The 19,146-nt window shown below is 42.4% G+C and overlaps 1 protein-coding gene across 2 annotated transcripts in view; it reads right to left on the bottom strand.

Moving 5' to 3' along the window:
• The window catches only part of ssp6 (PDZ domain-containing short spindle 6), a 35,638-nt gene extending 16,691 nt beyond the window's left edge, over positions 1–18,947 (bottom strand). Inside the window, exons 1-4 of one of the 2 annotated variants that reach the window (XM_075680845.1) lie at positions 18,680–18,947; positions 11,862–11,981; positions 9,316–9,418; positions 4,225–4,385 (exon numbers count right to left, since the gene is read on the bottom strand). In XM_075680845.1, the coding sequence (XP_075536960.1) occupies positions 4,225–4,385; positions 9,316–9,418; positions 11,862–11,981; positions 18,680–18,805 (510 nt within the window). In that variant the 5' untranslated portion in view covers positions 18,806–18,947. Of the gene's footprint in view, positions 1–4,224; positions 4,386–9,315; positions 9,419–11,861; positions 11,982–17,893; positions 18,025–18,679 lie in introns of those variants that run through there. The other variant, XM_075680846.1, reaches the window with a different exon arrangement.
• Positions 18,948–19,146: the final 199 nt, after the last annotated feature.

Here is a 19,146-nt window from a genome sequence, read left to right on the forward strand (position 1 = left end):
GAATACGAAGAAGATCAGCGCTGCCTTTACTCATCTGATCAGGTATCACAATAAAGGTGACGATTTCTTGTCTGCAATTGTGATTGGAGACGAACCATCATGCCACTACTAAGAGCCTGAAACACGATGGCAAATCTTACAATGGAAACATTCAAATTCACCTTCCCCAAAGAAAGCAAAGGCCGTCATTTCCACCAGAAAGGGGTTATTGACTTTTATTTTTCGATCGTCAGTGGCCATTACTGATAGAATTTGCTAAATCTTGAGAGACTATCAATTGTTTCCGATATTGTGAAACGCCGGATCGGCTGTGTGTCGCAATCAAGAACAAACTATGTGTAAAATTGACGAATAGGGTCATCTTGTTCCACGACAATGCCCGTTCCCACGTCGCTGATGTGGTTAATACAAAACTGGCAAAGTTCAAGCGGGAAACGCTGCAACATCCGCCATACAGCTCAGGCCTGTCGCCTTGCGACTTCCACATTTTGTGGCAGATGAAAAAACAGTTCAAGGGAACCAGATTCGTCTCGGACAATGTCGTGAAAGTCAGTTGCAGACGTTTTGAAGCAGCAACCCAAAGAGTTTTATGACAAGGGAATTGTGCGACTCTTTAGTCAATGGGACAAATGTCTAAACGCTCATGGGGGCTACTTTTCATTAAAGTACCCCGTTTGTTATATATTCACATTGGCTCACTTTCATTTGACTCGCTCTCGTATATTCTGCAGAACTCCTGCTTTTTATACGTGGTCTCTGTTGCGACTGTAATTTCGGTGCAATTACTCACGATACACGACCGGTGACAGCTGCTGCTGCGTAATACATTGAAACAAATGGCAGCATCATTGAGATTTTTCACTGGCCATTGCATATGTACAAGAATGTAAACAAGGGTCTTGAATGACAAAGTGTCATTAACATATTTGTCCTCAACTTGTTGATTTCATGGCCTTTACATTATTCCTATCAGCGGCGTGCACTGCTTTGCTGGCTTCGAACTGATGTAGTTCTAAAGTTCGCGTGATATTTTCTTTACTTATTAAATAGACAAAATACATGGAAGCATTGACATCAGTTATGTTGGGCACAATTTTCTGCACATGCGAGTATATTGTTTTATGAAAAAACATGTATTTTACTTGTATTGACAGTGCGTAGTGTTCAACAATTCGTTTGCAGCATCTTTGGCAATGGCAATGCAGTTATTATTCATGTATTTAATCCCTAGGCAAATTGTTTAAGAGGAAGCTTTAGCTCAGGCCCAACTCCGGCGCGGCCTGTTCAGATACATGTAAAACACAGAAACGGTTTTCTGAGATAACTCCTGAATCGCTTTTAATAAAATTTGTTGCATTTGAGAGAATATGTTAAATTCTAATGTCTGTTGGAAGCGGAATTTCGATTTAGGGTTGGAACTTTGTTTAAAATATTTTGAAAAATTCGAAAGCTCTAAAAAAATAGAAGCACGAAGTTGAAGTATTAATAGCTCTCCATCAGGAACAGATATCACGGTTCTGTAAACAGCATCCATTACACCATTCAAAGCGGACAAATTCGATATGTCGATTTGTATCTTACGTGAATTGGTTATGTTGTGTACAAGGGTTCTGCAAAAGCAGTATTTCCATAATACTTAATTTTTTTAGACTCATGTGTAACATATCAATTTTGTCTGCTGTATATGTACTATTATGTGCAATTCAAAGAATTGTGATATCAATTTTCTTTGCTGATTTACAGAGTTGTAAACTTAATTGTTACGTTTTCTGAAGATTTTCAATTTTTGCTACTTTTCAATAAAATATCGATGACCTAAATCAAAAATTCCAAACAAACAGTCACTAGAATTTAAGTTTTTCTTTTAAATGCAACAAACCTCGTCAAATTTGATGCAGTGGTTGCCGAGAAAAACGAATTCTCCTTCTACATGTATTTAGATGGGAGCATCCGACCTAATGTTTCCTCTTAAGGAAGAGGTCCACCTGCAATGTGAGCCACCCCCCCCCCCCCCCCCGAACGAAATTTCTGGCTATGCCACTGACTCCAGGGGATGCCATATTTAAATTTTTAGTCATCACTATCATCATAATCACTTGGTGTGGGATATACGGTTTTTCTTTTCTTTTTAGTTTAGGCCACTATTCTGTAAGTAGTGTGTCCACAGAACAAGTGTGTCTCATCAGTGTCTTTTTGTGAGTTTGTGTGGCTTCTTATTTGTGTGATCGGCGCCATGGAGCCACCTCCAACATCTTTACGAGAGCCAAGCGGTGCACAAATCCATGCAAACCTGATCACCTCGAAGTGTAGTATATAAAGCCGGGCATTGTTAGAGATTTTTTAAGCCACTCTGAACGTAATAAATTTTATTTTCTTGGCTGAACAAATTTTTGGGGCTGCTTGATCTTTTAGATCATTTTTCGGTCAATGCCAGGTCCAGAAAATTGGTTAGCGACTGTAAAACAAACTACTGATACAACAACATTATGCGGAAGTATCAAGTTCGTTATAAACGGATTTGGCTGTATCTGTCTTCAAGAGCAAGACTTGGCAACTCTACGTGGAACTTCCAGAAAAGTAGAACAAGGAGAGATGTGACCCCAAAATCCATTTTAAACATGAAACATTCCTCCAGCCGGTTGCAAGCAGTTTCAGAGGAACAATCTACAATATAAAAAAAGTGACTGAATTCTAAACAAAGGTCAATAAAAGCCAATGCAAGTCATGTGTTCACCATAAGAAAAGTAGTGTACAACTCCGCATAACAGTGCCATTGGGGATTGAGCCAATGGCACCAAGGCAAGATGTACCCTAGAGCTGGACTCGTTGGCATTTGGCCATCAACAAAGTTTTCCTGATCATATCATGTAGCATGCATTACATGCCTGCGTAGGGAAAACAGGGGGAAGGCGGGAGATGGAAATTCCAGATGATGAGCGAAATGAGAACAAGGTGAAAGCAGGAGCCAATGTTTCGACAAGTGGACTTGTCGCCTTGAAGAAGATATGCCTGCATAGAGTCATAAAATGCCTGTGTATTTTAGTGTACAAATACACATGACAGCTGCCATCTCAAACATGCAAAGTCGAAACTTCAGCTGTCAGTGTAAGTATTGATGAAGTTTGTGATTCAGCAGCTTCAAACAGAAAGAACTGGAAGGCCCTGCAAACAAACCATCAGGAAATGAGTTGCCATTTGACTGACCTATTAACTGATTGAGTGATTCGGCTTAATGTTCCAAAGCAACATAAAAAGCTATGAGGGGCACTGTAGTGGTGAGCGCTGGACTGAATTTGACAATGTGGGATTATTTCTTGTTACTAAATGTGCATTCTTGCATTGCATCCCCATCGAAGTACAATCACTGCAGCAGGTATTCAATTAATCGATTTATGCTCAGCAGCAGAATGACAGCTGTTGAGCCGCAAAGTTGTGTAATAAGGGGGCACAATTGAACAATAAACACACAGACCAAGAGCTAATGTAAAGGGGAAAGATGAGAGCAAACACAATGGAGCACGTCAAGCTTAAGTGCTTAAATTAAACAATTAACACACAGATCAAGAGCTATTGTAAAGGGGAAAGATGAGAGCAAACAAAATGGAACACGTCAAGCTTAAGTGCTTGAAATTGTGACGGACAATTGTAGCATAACTTAGCCCTAAATGCACAATAGCCCTACAACGAAACATTTGTGAATTAACTGCACCAGCATCACAAGCACTGGCATATGTGAAAATGCCTCATGTTTACATTTTATTCCAGCATGGTTGCTGATCCTTTGATAGCATTATGACTTTGCCTAGTGCAGAAACACCTCGCCTGTGAATCACACCGCTTCGTTTTGATGCTCTGAAACCAAGCTGACCTAATGAGGGTACTGTGTGAATTAGTGAAATAAATAAATAAACAAACAAACAAATAAATAAACGAAAATGCCCTTATCTTACTTCGGCACTAAGAAACTCACATCAGGTTTCCAAATGAGTAAGAACTACTGAACAACTCTAATGTCGCTAAGGATCTGTACTACATTTCGCTCCACCCAGGAGTAACCTTGGCACTTCATTCTCATCCAATTTGAAGACTTCATAGCTGTTAACACGGAACATCATTCCTCCCCTCCTGGTCTGGTTCCCCTTGTGAAACATTTACGAACAAGTGAAGTGACAGGAAATTCCTCTTGACAGAGCCGCCAGCTTCTGGCAAACCAATGATACATACTTGCAGGCGCAGGTAACGGATGTGCAGCTCCACCTTGTGCACGCAGTCTTCAAAGAGCACTACCATACGCATGGTGGAGGCACAACCTTGGATGAAGCGCACGAGGCTCTTGTGATCCACATGCTCCATGTCATGCCCGTTTATCGAAAGGATCACGTCTCCTGCACATATACCATCCAATGTTATACTGCAGCACTGCACATTAAGAACAGGCAAGGCAGTGCTCACTTGGTAAAGCCACAAAGACAGGCCAACAGCTGAAGCAGTGAGGTGTATGGCTGTTCAGCATGGGTGTACAAGAGGAACAATTATTGCCACAGACTTGAGGCAAAAACCTTCTGAACTATTTTGTGGAAGAAAAGGAGGCATCAGCACTCTGAATTCACAGGTGGTCACACCACGCTATAGTAGCAGCGTCTTTCGCCTTATATGCATGGATATTTGGATACCCTGGTACTTAAATTTAGTTTAAATGTTTTAGCTGGTGCCAATTCTGACAGTGTAGCAATGCTTGCGTTACTCAGCAGTGCATGTGATGTACACTTGCAGAGGAAAAAATTTTTCATTGCTACCTTTTTCTTACTTTTATACAGCACAGTAATTTGATACTCCTCAATGGGCATTGCTACATTTAACTGGAATATTCATTATGCCGGCAAAAAAAAAAAGAGAAAAAATTGAGAACAGAGGGCAAATAAAATACTTAAGACGTAGAAGGGGGCAAATATCAAGTCTTAAATTTCGATACCAATTCAAATAACAAAAGCCAAATGCGAATACAACTGAATATTCTTCAAATACAAATACTATTGGTTTTGCGAAAACAAAGCTTCTTTTGACATACTAACCAGAAATTTGAAAAAGAAAAAGCAAGTTAATTGCAAAGCAAATAACGTACAGGAAAGTTATGCTTCAGGGTCAACAAAATTCTCTAGTACAACACTTTTGCTTGACAGTACCATAACTGCAGTTATTTAATGTCATAAAGGAAGGATAGCTGCTTGACATGCTCGAGGAGCACCAACCACCCTCCTGCATTTCGAAATTTTTCCGACAACGAAAAGAGTTGTTCACTGGATACACTATAGTGTCCGGTAGCAGCAAGTATCAACCTGTGCTTGTGACAGTGAAAATTACTGTCGCTAGCAAGTGAAAATTGCTGCTGGTTGATGAGCTTATCAAATTCTTTCCACAATGCCGACAGGAAAGGGCCTCTTCAGTACCTTTCGTTGTCGAGGACTTATCTGGGTTCCTTGGTCCTGAAATTTCCCTTGCTTCTTCTAAAGCCATATTTTAAAGCCAGTTATCCATTTAAGCATCCTGCTTGTACTCAACTACTTTAAAGCAAGGGTCTAAAAACGATGCCAACTCGGTCAAATTTGTAGTTTGGAAACAGTGTTTTTTAAGCACTTAGCCAGATTATCAACAGACACAGGTTCCCCCCCTCATGGCTGGTGTTTTCCAGATGCATGAAAAGGCAGCACACTGTGGCTACTTGCACTGAGAGCGTCGGGTAGCCATGCGCACCAGCAGGGCCTCGTGACAGTGCCCCTTTTTACTTTTGATATGTTTTACTGCATGACGAATATGCTTCACTGCAGTACATGTATGCTTCACAGCATAACGCAACTGTACTGAGGCTAAGCTGACTTAAAAAACTGACAACAGCAATTTTTGGGGGTTCGAATATTCAATGTTTCAAATATATGCACACCAATAGTTAGAAACTATGAATTGTTTAAAAGGATGCTATTGGGAGAACATGCAATATTCTCTTTGTTTTAATTTGAGCCTGAAAAAGTTTTGTAACTACAAATACTGTATGTGAATAGTTGAGGAAAAATCTAATGTTGAATTCCAATGGTGGAGTTGGAGCAAGTTTTTCTGCTCGTTTCGGAGCAAGCTTATTCCAATGACAGAGTGAGGGCGGGAGTGAGGTGTTCCAATGAGAGAGTCGGAGTGGATTCAGCGTGGGAGTCACTCCGTAGAGAAGAAAAAGTTGCTCCGCCAAAATCGGCGGAGTGGACGGAACTCTGTGTGACGTATTTCCTTCACCACGCTTGTCTGTTGGGAGGCGCCACCGGTCACGACTCGCGAAGAGGCAAAAGCTGCTGTACGCCTGGCGAGCTATCCATTCCACACTTTTAGAAAAACAACAGGTGAACGGCGCTGAAGAGACAAATGACCGCTGTAGAGGTGCTGGGAGCAAACAGCGGAAGGAAATGACAACACGCAAGGCATCCTGGGTAACTCGGCGATAGAAGTTACGCTTCCACCTTGCTCCGGCGGCGCAGGCTGTGTTCCACTCGCGGATTTGGAGGCGTTGCTCTACGCCAGAGTCGAGTGCTCGCTTGCGGAGTCCGTCAGCTGCTCTGACTCCGCCATTGGAATTCAACATAACGAAATCAAATTCAAGTACTGAATCTTTTCCAAGAGCACAGTCACAGCCAAGGTATCAAAGGGTGTGGCATGGTTGAAATAAGTATGTTTACGGGAGACAATGAAATACAAAAATTCGCAGTTCCACCTGAAAGGTGAAACACCGATTGTGATAGCAAATTAATAGATAGCTGTACGAAGCAAGAATAGTAGTTTTATCAGCCGTATACACTTGTAAACATTCACTTACTAACTAAATTAACAATGATATAATATGCAAGCATGACTCAACAAGGATGTAGAAAGAAAAACACACAGAGACAGCACTGTCTGTGTTACTGCTTCTTTCTACATCCTTGTTCAGTCGGGCTTATCCATTCTATAATGGATTTCAAACCAACTAGCCCTTCAACGTGTTTTAACTAAATTAACCAGCACGGTGTCAAGCGCGCATAGGTAAACATGAACACATTTATCTCAATGACAGCGGAAACAATCTGTGAAAATGCTGGAGTTAGAAATCGCGGAATCAGCCGTGAGCCAATTGACCTCCGTGCATCTGTTGTTTCAATGTGAACGAAACACCGAAAGCACAGTGCATACGAAGCTACCGGCACTACGCACACTCTGCAAACATTGCAGATTGCTTTGAAGATGAGGCCCGCGCAGGCGCACACTTTGACCACGCCGCAGATTGCTTTCAAGACACATGAGAGGCCAGCAATGCGTCCCTAAGGCCAAAAGCGTCTACTACGGTGTCCGGTATTTGCGTGGCCAACGCTGTAGTAGACGCCACAATGTCTCCACTCTGTACGGAGTGGCGGGTGAGGAGGACAACACACCCTGGCAGCACCTGGAGATGAACGCCCCTCCTCCCTCGCCTGAACCCACTTGCCTCGCGTGGCACAGGAGAGGGCACGCATCCTCGCCACATTCCTCACTTGCACATGCTAGATTGAACTGCGTTTGCCGGCTCACCCTCACACGCTTTCACTCATACGAAACCTCACGGCAATGGCAGAAATGTGCCTGGAGTGTCAATATAATAATAATAATAATAATAATAATAATAATAATAATAATAATAATAATAATAATAATAATAATAATAATAATTTCAGACAACAAGGCCTCGGATACAAGAGCAAAAGGCAGATGTGCTGTGCCTGAATGGACCCCAGCATCCGAGTACACACACTCAGAGCACGTAGCAACAGAAAGAACATAATAAACTACCGTCACATACACTTATAATAGTTATCGCAATATAATGTGAATAATAATGTGAAGCTCGTATTATTTTGCAGAGGTAAAAATACAGAGGGTAAAACAAGGCTCAGCCAGAAGAAAAACTTTGAGAATGGGCAGTCTTTATCTGCTAGTTTTCCTTGCTCACTGCTCCTAACTAATGCCATGTACGTCAGGGCCTGACATTTTATGCCTACAGTAAACTTTCTCTGTCTCTATGCTTTTGTGTGGGATGAATTTGTAAGCTGCAGTACTGAAAACTGCTAATAATCATTGGACACCGCATTTCCCCATAATTTATTTTCACAATGCCATGCACACAGTAATTAGTACAAGAGTAAGTATCATGACATGAAAAAATGAAGACAAAGAAACATTCATCAACAGGATGGGCGCCCAAACTTTCTATATGTTTTTGTAGAGCTCAGCTCTAAGGCAGCCGTTCCTGCGTTTAGCGTCGGCATCCCTCTGGTTCAATCAAGAGTTTTGATACAATAGCCCCACATCTAAAAGTGAAAGCACAAAGAAACAGAAATGCAAGACATTAAATGCATAGAATGTTTGCTCATGATTATTTTTCAAGCACCCATGCAGCAAAGTTTTTATGTTGTCTGATTTGTTGTAATTCCGGATTCGCAGAACTACAATATTATCACTTGTCAAAACCATGCTTGCAGGCACTAAAGTGAGCTCGCAGACCTAGAAGATATAACAAACAAGCTTCACAAAACCACTAATAACGCCTAGAGTGAAGAGAAACTAATAATGGAGAAACTGGAAACAGCTGTTTGCTATTTAATTAAAATATTAGATAGCAAACACATACTTGTGCACAAAGCACTCGGCGGTACTTTGTGCTAATAAATGAACAGCTGCTACCATTCGCATGCATATTGCAATGGCCAGAAATAGAAGGCTGAGATGTTGTAAAATATCGAACAAGCAGCCACCTAAGAGTTGATAGGTAATAGCAAGAAAACGCAGAAGTAGGCAATTGTTTGTATCCACAGCCAAGATGCAGGTGGAGTTGGTGATAAGAGGACAGCTTTAAAGTCCGAGCACAGCAAGTCGACACACAATAGATTTTGCCACGATTCATCGAGCATGCCATTGAGAGAAATTAGATTCTACCCAATGAAAGCGCACCTACCTATGACTGAAAAAAACACAAAGGTTGCCTGTAAACCATTACCACTTCCTTTTATTTGCTGAAAACGCATACATGTCTTCCAGATTGGAAAATTTCAAACCCTCACACGCTTAGGGAAGGGCACTGTACATTTGAAAAGTCCGCTTGGGTGCTTTGTGTGTTGTTGCACACTTCAAGCAAACGGCTATACATTGGCAGGTCAGGAAACAGCTGAAAATTACTTAGTACTGAGAGTTGGGAACTTTTTCGATCATGGGTGGTTGCTTGATATAGCATAGTTTGACTAATACCAAAGTGAAAATTGGAACTCTCACCTGGACGCATCCCTGCACGGAAGGCCGGCCCATCATACTCGACATAGTCGACATATGTGATGAGTTCAATTTCTCCATCCCGCTTGTGGTGGATGCCATACGTCTGCAGCAGGCAATATTGTTCATGTCACCAATGCTCTAACTTTACTAAAGACATATTCACATTAATGGGAAAAAACACATGCAGCACTCTCAGGGAGTGCACATGAGGCAGAGATTAGACGTGAAGGTCACATTGATCCACGTATTGTGGGACATGGCAGCCGCATGGTACCGTGTGACGTCCCTAGTTCCCTTTAAGACTTCTTCAGAAAGTGCACACTTTTACCCACTTGGCCTTCCTTGGTGTCTTGAAAGCAGTAAACAAATGTCACCCTGTTGTGGGTCACACAACTTTGCGACTCGCTTTTGATTGGGTGTTTGTTTTGTGGCTACCACAAAAATGGGCCTCGTATCATTTCAAGCAGTTGCTGAGCATTCCTTCCACTTCATGTAAAATTTGCCACTCGCACTATTCCGACTGGCCATGCAAGTTTTTCCCATCAACGTGGATGTACCTTAACAGACAACTGTCAAACCCTTTTCCTAAGAGTGAACATAAACATATGTGCACACATAATAGTGCAAATATAGTCCAAGTGCAAATACTAATGCACAAAAGATAACTCATAAAACAGTTCCAAAAAACAGCACAAAAGGGGATGGTTTTTACAGATGGCACAGCATCTTTCAAATTTGCAAAATAAGAAAGGGGGGGAGGGGTCTCGCATGAAGATTGAGACTTGATTAACCTAGCGAATGGAAGAAGCCTAAGCATGAAGTTGTTTTAACTAGGGAACTTGGCTACATCAGTGCTGAGGCCTCCTCACTCATCCAACTGTAGAAATGCACAGGTCATTGTCACAGTAATAGGATGGAATGTCGCTGTAACATACTACTGTATACATAAATTTTGAACAATAAACAGACACGCTGCCAGTTTTGAACATCAAGGTATGAACTGTAACTGCTTTATCTTTATGGGGCAATTTAAACCTCTTTGCATACAAATTGAGAAAGAGAAGAGGAAATGACAAAGGTGCACACTACTGCTAACTGACATTTTCAGTGCAATGCTTGGTGTCGCCTCAATTTCACCTGAAAATTGTATTCCAATGAAAATAGTTTGTGCAAGGAGGTTGAAGTTACTTAACGGGAAACGATATCCTAAGTCATGTTTGTAGGTACGAAATAATCTAACACCTAACATTGCTGCTTTTATTACAAGAAGTATTCCATTTTCCAACCACCTTCTTTTTCTGGAGGAACATTTAAGAAAATTTCTGTCAAATTGCTTTTGATTTCATTTTCATATATCAGTAATTTCAAACAAAACCTTGCACACATTGCATGCTGCACATCACAAGATTATTCTATACCTTAGTTTTAACCATAAATTTGCTTTACTTAAATGAAAAGACAAGGAAGCAACCACCCTGCATTCCATAGTAGCACAGCATGTGTGACAATCTGGCTGCAAAGGATCTAATCGTGTCTCACAAATGTAAAGAACTGCTTTTCTTCAAACTACTGAACCTTTGTCTCCTTTTTGCTTCATCGAAGCATGAACAATGCTCGGTGTCATGGCAAATATAACACTACCCCCCCCCCTTTTTTTTTTCGTGCTTTTTTGTCAGTGAATACAGGGGTTCTAGATTTTAATATATACCGTGTGTGCTAGCGAGTGGCATGGCACAGCACCAATATCTTGGCTGCAGCGGAATACTTGCCACTACCACAGATTGTAATGTAGCCGATTTCTGACAAGAAGCAAAGCCAGTCAGTCAGTGGCACAAATTTAGACACGCAAAGATAAATGCCACTTCACCTCCACAGGTGTCAGGTACAAGTACATTTAGTGTTTTTGCGACTAGCCTGCAAATAGCACTGCCAAGCTACGCAGGCAGGTTGCCACACACTGGAAAGTTAGTCAATGTTTGCTGAAAAATTCTTAGGTGAAAGTAAAAAAAAAAAAAAAAAAAGGTTGAATCGCAAAATTGAGGTCGTATTCCTGGGTTAAACATCTTCAACATGTTACTATACCTGGTGAATGAAGGAAAGAAGGAAAATCACGTTTGGATGTCCTCTATGCTTTTTGGAACCATATAGTATCTAAAGATATCACAATGTGACCAATGCACAATGCAGGTACAGTAGTCCTTTCTTCATATGCTGCTTACAAAATCACAATCTGCAAGTTTTCTGCAAATCATGAGCGCAAAGGTATCAGGAGGAACAGACAGAAAGATTAGCCAGTTCTCAGAACAAAGGTGTCAAAAATGCTGCAGACACAATGTGACCTGCATATGACAAGTTCTGTAGACAACTAATTTACACTAGCATAAAGCTGTACAAGAGCAGACATGCATTAAAAATATTTTTCATTTATGTAAAGACTGTAGTTAATTTACCCTCTTCAATGACAGGCCCATATAAATTCTACCACATGCACTAAACTCACAAAGCCAAATACTTTCTTTATGAAGGCAGCATAATACAAGTCCAACCTGCAGCGTAAATCCAAAGGAGCCCTTGCGTCTTTCCACGATGATGGTTCTCCGGCGACGGTCTTCGTCCGGGCCGGTCACTATCACCCTGTCATTTTTCACCCTCTCCAGGATTTGGTGCTGAAATGTTGAGGCCATTTGTTTTTTAAGTGCTAGCATAAGAAAGTAGGAAGATGCAAGTGGAATATGCTAAAGTCAAGAAACCAGTGAAAATACAAAGGCCGAGAGATAGAATAGTTTTGGAGGTAACAAGCACCATGTATGCCCGTGCACTCTTATGTTTTGCAATTTATGCTGGTTCCGTGCCATGGAGCTGTGCACAGGTTAAGCCAACTTGGGCAATTAAAAAAAACAAAAGAAAACAGAGACAGTGTTTACAGCAGGACAAATCAAATTACAAATGAGCATTTGTCGTTTCCTTTACACCACAATGTTCATACTGTTTGTTTAATTACTCAGGAATACATAAACCAACTAAAAGTAGAACTGTTCCTTCAGTGCTTGCAATATAACAAAGGTGCTCCATAGACATCAAAGTCAATTAAATCAAGCAAGATTCTTTGTGTGCAAAGTGCAAAAGTGCTGACATAAAAATAAGGATGAAGTTTCTGGAAAAGTAGCAGTGGAACAGGCTGTGCAAGAGCTGAGCCTGCAGCTACACAGCACGGCAGTGGCACCTTTGTATTAACAGCATGCACTGTCAGCCAGATATAAAATATTATGTCCACTAGTTCTTTCTCAAGGACATTCCACAGCCCTCAATTACTTGTGCACCACAGTCACTCAGAAGAGCTGAAAATAAGAGTTAAATGCCCACATCTGGAATTTCAATTAAACGAACATGTAGACTTGGGGTTTGATCATTATAATTTTCCCCATGGTATCTTGCAGAATAGGGTCTGCCTGCTGTCATGCATCAGTCATCATAAAGGTAATCAGGCGATATCTATTAGACAGCATGAACGTGTCAGTGCACAAAATGTCACAGCATCTACGCAGCGTGGCTCGGGCATAAATGCCTGCATCAAAATATTGCCCCTTTTAAGCAGCCATGCTCACACTGGATAACCTTCCATAAGATAGTTTCATTGCCCAACAGTGGACAATTTTCATTCATTTGTTCACCTGCATTTCTCCAATATAAAGTTAGCAACTTATGGGCTCGTTTAAAAAATTGCCACTGTAGCTCATTTATGGCACAAAATACATCAATAACATGCTCAGAATGCAGAAATATGACTTGAAATCCTGCATGGCAAAAAATATTGAATTTGAAGAGCAGAGAATTGAGAAAGTTGCTTTAGATTCATGGCTGGGGGCAGTGCAAGGGACAAAGATGAAGAAAGCAAAATGTCAAACATGACGAAATAGCAACTGAAAGTAATATAATCAGCTTCAAAAAGTGGCAAGCAAAGCAATGGCTGACAACAATATCTTCTCTTTGAACTTTGATCTGTTAGATTTTATTATGGCACACACGTGTATAGTTAGTACTAATCAGATAGCTGTGCCTATTTAGCCTGCAATTGTACTTGTCTGCTTGTTTTGTGTAGATCAAGGAGAGATAGTCAGCCATCGCTTTTCTTGCAGTTTTTTCCTGCTGATTATTTGGAATAGGAATCATGTTATGTTATATATATATTTTTTCACAATAAACCTTTAGTTGCAAGTTCATCAACCCCCCCCCTCCCCTCATGTCTGTCGTTTCGCTTTTTTCATCTTTCTTTGCACTGCCCCCAACCATGAAATATGCTCTTTATTTATGGGCATGTATCAGCCACTTCCACACTTGGAATATTGTGGGGAAAAAAAGCACCATTCTTTTGAGTAACAGTGGTAAAAGTTGTATTCTCTCAAAGCTGCCGCACAAACTACTGGAGTCTAATGGCAGGGCCCCTATGTTGCGACTTCGGGGTGGAGGACGAAAGACGGACTCTTTCCGCAGACAAAAAAGAAACTAAAACTTTATACAATATTTACAGATAGTGGCTGATAGCATACATGTAGTAGCTGCAAGAGCACATCAGACAGACTGGGCACGACTCTCTCTCTTCACAATGGGCCGGTTCTCCCTTAAATCTCTTTGGCGACCCCTCATCGGCAGGAACCAGTTTGGCGACTTCTCGTCGGCAGGAACCAGGTGGGGCAGGGTGATGACATTGCCCGCGTCGAATTCCCGAATTCCTGATTTGTCACAGAGATGACTGGGCACTTCTTGAATTCGCCTCCTGCGTCAAATTCTTGATTCGTCACGGAGAAGTGGGAGCTCCCATCACCTCGCTGATATGCACGTGGTGCATGTAGTATGGCAGCTCCTGTTGCCTCGTAGTAGCCACGTGGTGCACATAGTATGGCACAACACCCTACTTTGTAGCAATGCCTTTCAGCCCTTTTTGCATTCTTGAGTGGTGGCATTCAACGCTCTTCCCGGGGCAGAGCATTAAGGGAATATTACGACTTTTACTACTGTCACTCAAAAGATGATGCATTTTTTCCACAACATTCCAAGTATGGAAGCGGGTGATCCATGCCCTTAAACAATAGGCATTCTTCATGGTTGGGGGCAGTGCAAAGAAAGAAGATGAAGAAAGCAAGACAGACATGTCGCTTGAGCACTTATGAATGCGAAAAGCACCAGCAGCCATTAGCATAAAGAAGAGGCATCACTACAAAATCACGGCCCAGTGTGGTAGTGCTCACGACAATGGCATTCTCCCTCACTGTCATCCATAGTTTCATTGCTATAAAAACTATTCAGGTTTAGTTAATAGCAAGATGAAGACTGAATATCTTTGTAACTTTGACTATAATCATCTCACAGATAATAACGTGGCCTGCTTTGTATTGAATTGTGAGGTTTTATGAGTCAAAACCACAATCTGGTTGTGAGGCATGCCATAGTGGAGGACTCTGGATTAATTTTGATCACCAGGGGATCTTTAACGTGTCCCCAATGCACAGGACCTAGATGTTTTTGCATTTGACCCCCATCGAAATGATGCCGCCACAGCCAGGATTCGGTCCCGCAACCTAGTGCTTAGCAGCACAACCCCATAGCCGCTAAGCCACCGTGGCGGGTCGTAGCCTAGTTTCACATCTTATGGAAGATGCCATGTTTGTTTTGACAGCAAGCAAATTTAACGCTGATAGGATGACTCCAGCCTGCAAAGAACGCTTACCACTATCTCGTTTAGAAAATTTTAATAGATAAAAGTGATGACAGAATGTCTATGTCGGCTATGTCATGAAAGAAAAAAAAAACCAAAGCCCCTTTCTTAAAGAAAGGTGGTTGAACGCAAAGCTTTCCCCCAATGCAAACTGAGTCAAAGTCCAAAGCCAACGACCACAGAACGAACCCAAGAAATGATGAGCGACCCTATGCTATGCATATTTGATTTCATTGCTTGTTTAGGATTGCTTTTCCAGATCCTAAGACGAGCCTGTGTTCACATGCACTTGCTGTCTCCGATAAGCAGGGAAGCTCAGTTAATCACAACAGGGTCATGCCTAGCAGACGCAACTTGCGCTTCCAGTGAACTTTGTGCACATGTGCTACTCTTGCTGAGCTCGTCGCTTTGCACCGTTATCAGGCACTGACCAGCCGGCCAGTCGACGCTGGTGCAGTACTGCAAATGTAAACTGCAGTGTACTGCGCAGATGTGTAAGTTGGCTTTCCTGCAGTGCCTTTTCGGTGCTCATGGACGAATCAGCAAGACCATAGCAAGCTTCGCTTTAATAAAAAGAAACTGTTTGTCATCCTGCACACATCACAGGCTATCAAGGAAATGGTGAAACACACATGACGAGGTAGGCTCAAGTAATGTTCACTTGCAACGAGCTGAGATCGTCTAGATCCGCTTAAGGAGTTTGTTACCAAGTGTGTTGTTCATTCACGCTTAACTGACCCTGTACAAAATTAACTGGCCTAATTGTAGTAAGAACAGCATGCGGCAAAGGAAGTGCACCATAGAGATTCATATTAGTATAACTAGAGAGAAATGTGGCGCTGCGATCGTTCAACCATCGTGGAAATAATGGGAAGTACAGGCTTCGGATTGGCATTCTTTTGAGTAGTGAACTAGTCTACAAGTATTTTTTGGCAGTTTTGGTTTCGCTCCAAGCACAATTGCTATAACCTGCAGTGGGACAGTGCAACGTACTCTCTCTGCCTTTGTTACGTTGCGTGAAGTGGCAATAGCACGCTGGGCCAGCGGCTGGGACAATGTTTGTGTCGCGGTGTGGTGCAGAAGCCCTGACGAGAAAGTGACAGCATCGTAAATGTTGAAAGAATATGTTTTGACCATTTGGACCTTGGTTTGTTAAGTCTGTTAGGTTGCCGCTGTAGCGTTATGTGTTTTATGACACTTCAGAAAAAGAAAAAGAAGGCACTACTGATATAAGACATATACAGTTGTACTTCTAGTGGCTTGAGAATCAAATTTTATTGAGGGCTTCATTGTGCATTGCTTGTTTACGTGCTCATTGAAATGAGCGTTTTAGGACTTTGAGAACACAAACTTACTTGTGGCAGGAAAGGTTGCTGCTTTATTGCTGTAGTCTAGTGTCGCAAAATGGGTAAGTGTAAAGCCATGCTGTAATGCTTCGGAAGCAGTACATCAATATAAAATATAATGAAGCATACTCGTAGGAGGCCACAAGCGTCCTAGCTAGCACTGCAGCAGATGTGCTTAAATGTACTTGAAGACGTTAAGCAATCAAGCAATCGTGACAGCAGACGCAGCCTTTCGAAAGAGTGAGAGAGTTCATAAGTACCTGTCGTCTGCAAGAGAAGTCTCACCTTTGCAGCGAGCAGGCGTAGTAGCAGACGACACTTGTAGCATTACTCTCAAGGGCACAACACTACCTCACAATACAACATTTTTACTTCCAGAAATACTTGATGAGTATCTTTATATAAGTACATGCACGGTTGTTATTGCTGTTGCAAAAATAAATAATTATTCTCTGGCATTAAATCTGGAATAGAATCACACAAGAATGCATAGCCTGGTGATAAACGATAGCAAAGCATGCTTCCATCTCAAAGTCGTACAAAGTTTATGTAAAGTGTTGTACATTGTATAAAATACTGCAGAAATAAAATTAGATTTTACGCTATAATATTTGAGTATAGCTTCGTTTACTGCGCCGCAAGCAAACGCCACTAGTCTAAAGATCGAAGTCAATCCGAAGCCTGTACTTCCCATTATTCCCACGTAGGTTGAGGCAACACTCATGAGAGCCCCCGTAGGCACTAGTGCCACATTTCCCTCTAGGGTATTTATTTAGAAACTCTATGCAGTGCATGCTTGTGTAACTATGTGGCCAGTGAATGTGCCCGGCACTGTCAAGATAGCTACATAACTAACACTGTCAGAAGCTTAAGTGAACATTTACTTTTCTTTATTGTTGTCGATATCTAGCTGGCAACTGCTGTCAGCGGTAATGTATTCAGGACAAGCTAAGGGAACGGCCGGTGTAGTACAGCTATTGAATATTCCGTAAGCAATGCAAAAGCTTTTATATGTAGCACACAAATCTTTGCAAGGCCTTGTGAAGCCTGCCAAGGTTCAGTGAAATGAACCTTCGTGCATTTTTGTTACAGATCTTGGCGAGTGTAAGCTGAGGCGGCACACAAGCAAAAAGTATGCCCCGCGCTCACTTTCTGCCGGCCGCACATTCTTTGAATGCAAAATCGCATCAGGAAGCTAGCTCTAGAGGCAAGTGCTAATAGTGGAAACAGATTCCCGGCACATGACCACAACGCAAGGCCAGTTCTCACTGGCTGTACTCCAGCGTCTTGACGCCAGGGCCACACAACTTACTGCCAACAAAGACACACTCCTTTACCCTTCCTATCAGCCAGGCAACACTAGCTGTATACAACGTAATTCGACAGCGATACCACGCCAACTTCGAGGGGATCGGATTACGACAGCGCTATCGCGCGCGTGCGTCAGCCGCTTAAGACGACCCCCCAAACGCACGCGCTACTGTAGCGGGCAAAGAACCCAGCAAGTTTCTAGGTATACCTGTGCATGTGCTACTTGGGACACCATAACGACGACTCGCAAGCGGCCAGGTCAAGGTGCAACGCACAATCCGCCAGTGCGTTGTCGTGCAGAGCTCTTGCTTCGCGGTTGCCCCATCCACGCTCGCCGCCTACCTAATTATCTCCAGCGCGGTAGCGATTAGCCCAAGCAGCAGCGCTTTTTTGGCGGATAGCCAAGCGCTTTTTGTCTCTGCAGTTATTTTCGCCTGCACGCGAATGCGCGCGTATTGAAACCACTCTGGTCGAGATGCGGCCTTGGACGCAAGCGAAGCGTGAGGAACGACGAACAGCGTTTTTGCCCCAGTGTGACAAAAAAACGGACAGCGGCCGCTCGGAACAGTTTGGCTGTGAAGAAGTTCCACGTCATTCGGCCGAAGTATGCCGCTTCTGTGCGTTATAAGAGCAGATGTTGACGTAGCGCCGACAACGCCGAGAAACTGTGGTAAACCAATACCATGCAAACTCACTACGGTGGTGACACGGCTTTGGGCCGACCTGAGAACGCGTCAAATATTAAGTGGTCCTTTTATCAGTATATTTCGGAAATGATAGAACACAATAAACTACCACATAAGTTTCGCAAATTCAGGGTACAATCGCCTCGGACAGATTCTTGTAAAAGGGAAATGATCGATTGTTTCACGATCGGACGAGCGAGTTTACGAACGATACGGCGTAAAAGACTTTCAAGAACTTCGCTAAGCAGTGCTTAGGGAATTAAACGAAACAAGTGATGTGTATACGCCTCTCCTTTTGCCGCACTTACCTGAGACGTTTCAAGGCTGGCGAGCACACTGCTGTGCCCGTGATGGTGGTGTCGCCGATGGTGGTGGTGACGCTTGCCATGTTTCTTGCTCACTTTAGGCGACGACATACCGCCGCCAACAAGCATTGTGCGTGCGTTTAGCAACCCAATGTATATGACATTGCTTCGCACAGCGTCATCCCAACCCCCCAATATGTTTCCGACGCCCGTCGGCTGTCGCCTAGCTACAGCAGCCCCGGCCGCCTGAGCGATACAACCCTTGTGCGAATGTTTATGCGTTTATGCACGCAGCTTTCTCATGACGCGCCACATGCGGCGACGTCAGAAAGCTTCTTTTTTGAAAAATTTGTAATAGTAAAATTTTTTAAAGGTTTACATTAAATTTTGCATAAATGCTTACGTTTTCATTCATAATGTTGTCTTGTTATTCACTTCTTGTGGGTTATCTGCGCTAGCTTTCTGTAACT

The sequence above is a fragment of the Dermacentor variabilis genome, chromosome 2 (assembly GCF_050947875.1).
Source record: "Dermacentor variabilis isolate Ectoservices chromosome 2, ASM5094787v1, whole genome shotgun sequence".
Lineage (NCBI taxonomy): Eukaryota > Metazoa > Arthropoda > Arachnida > Ixodida > Ixodidae > Dermacentor > Dermacentor variabilis.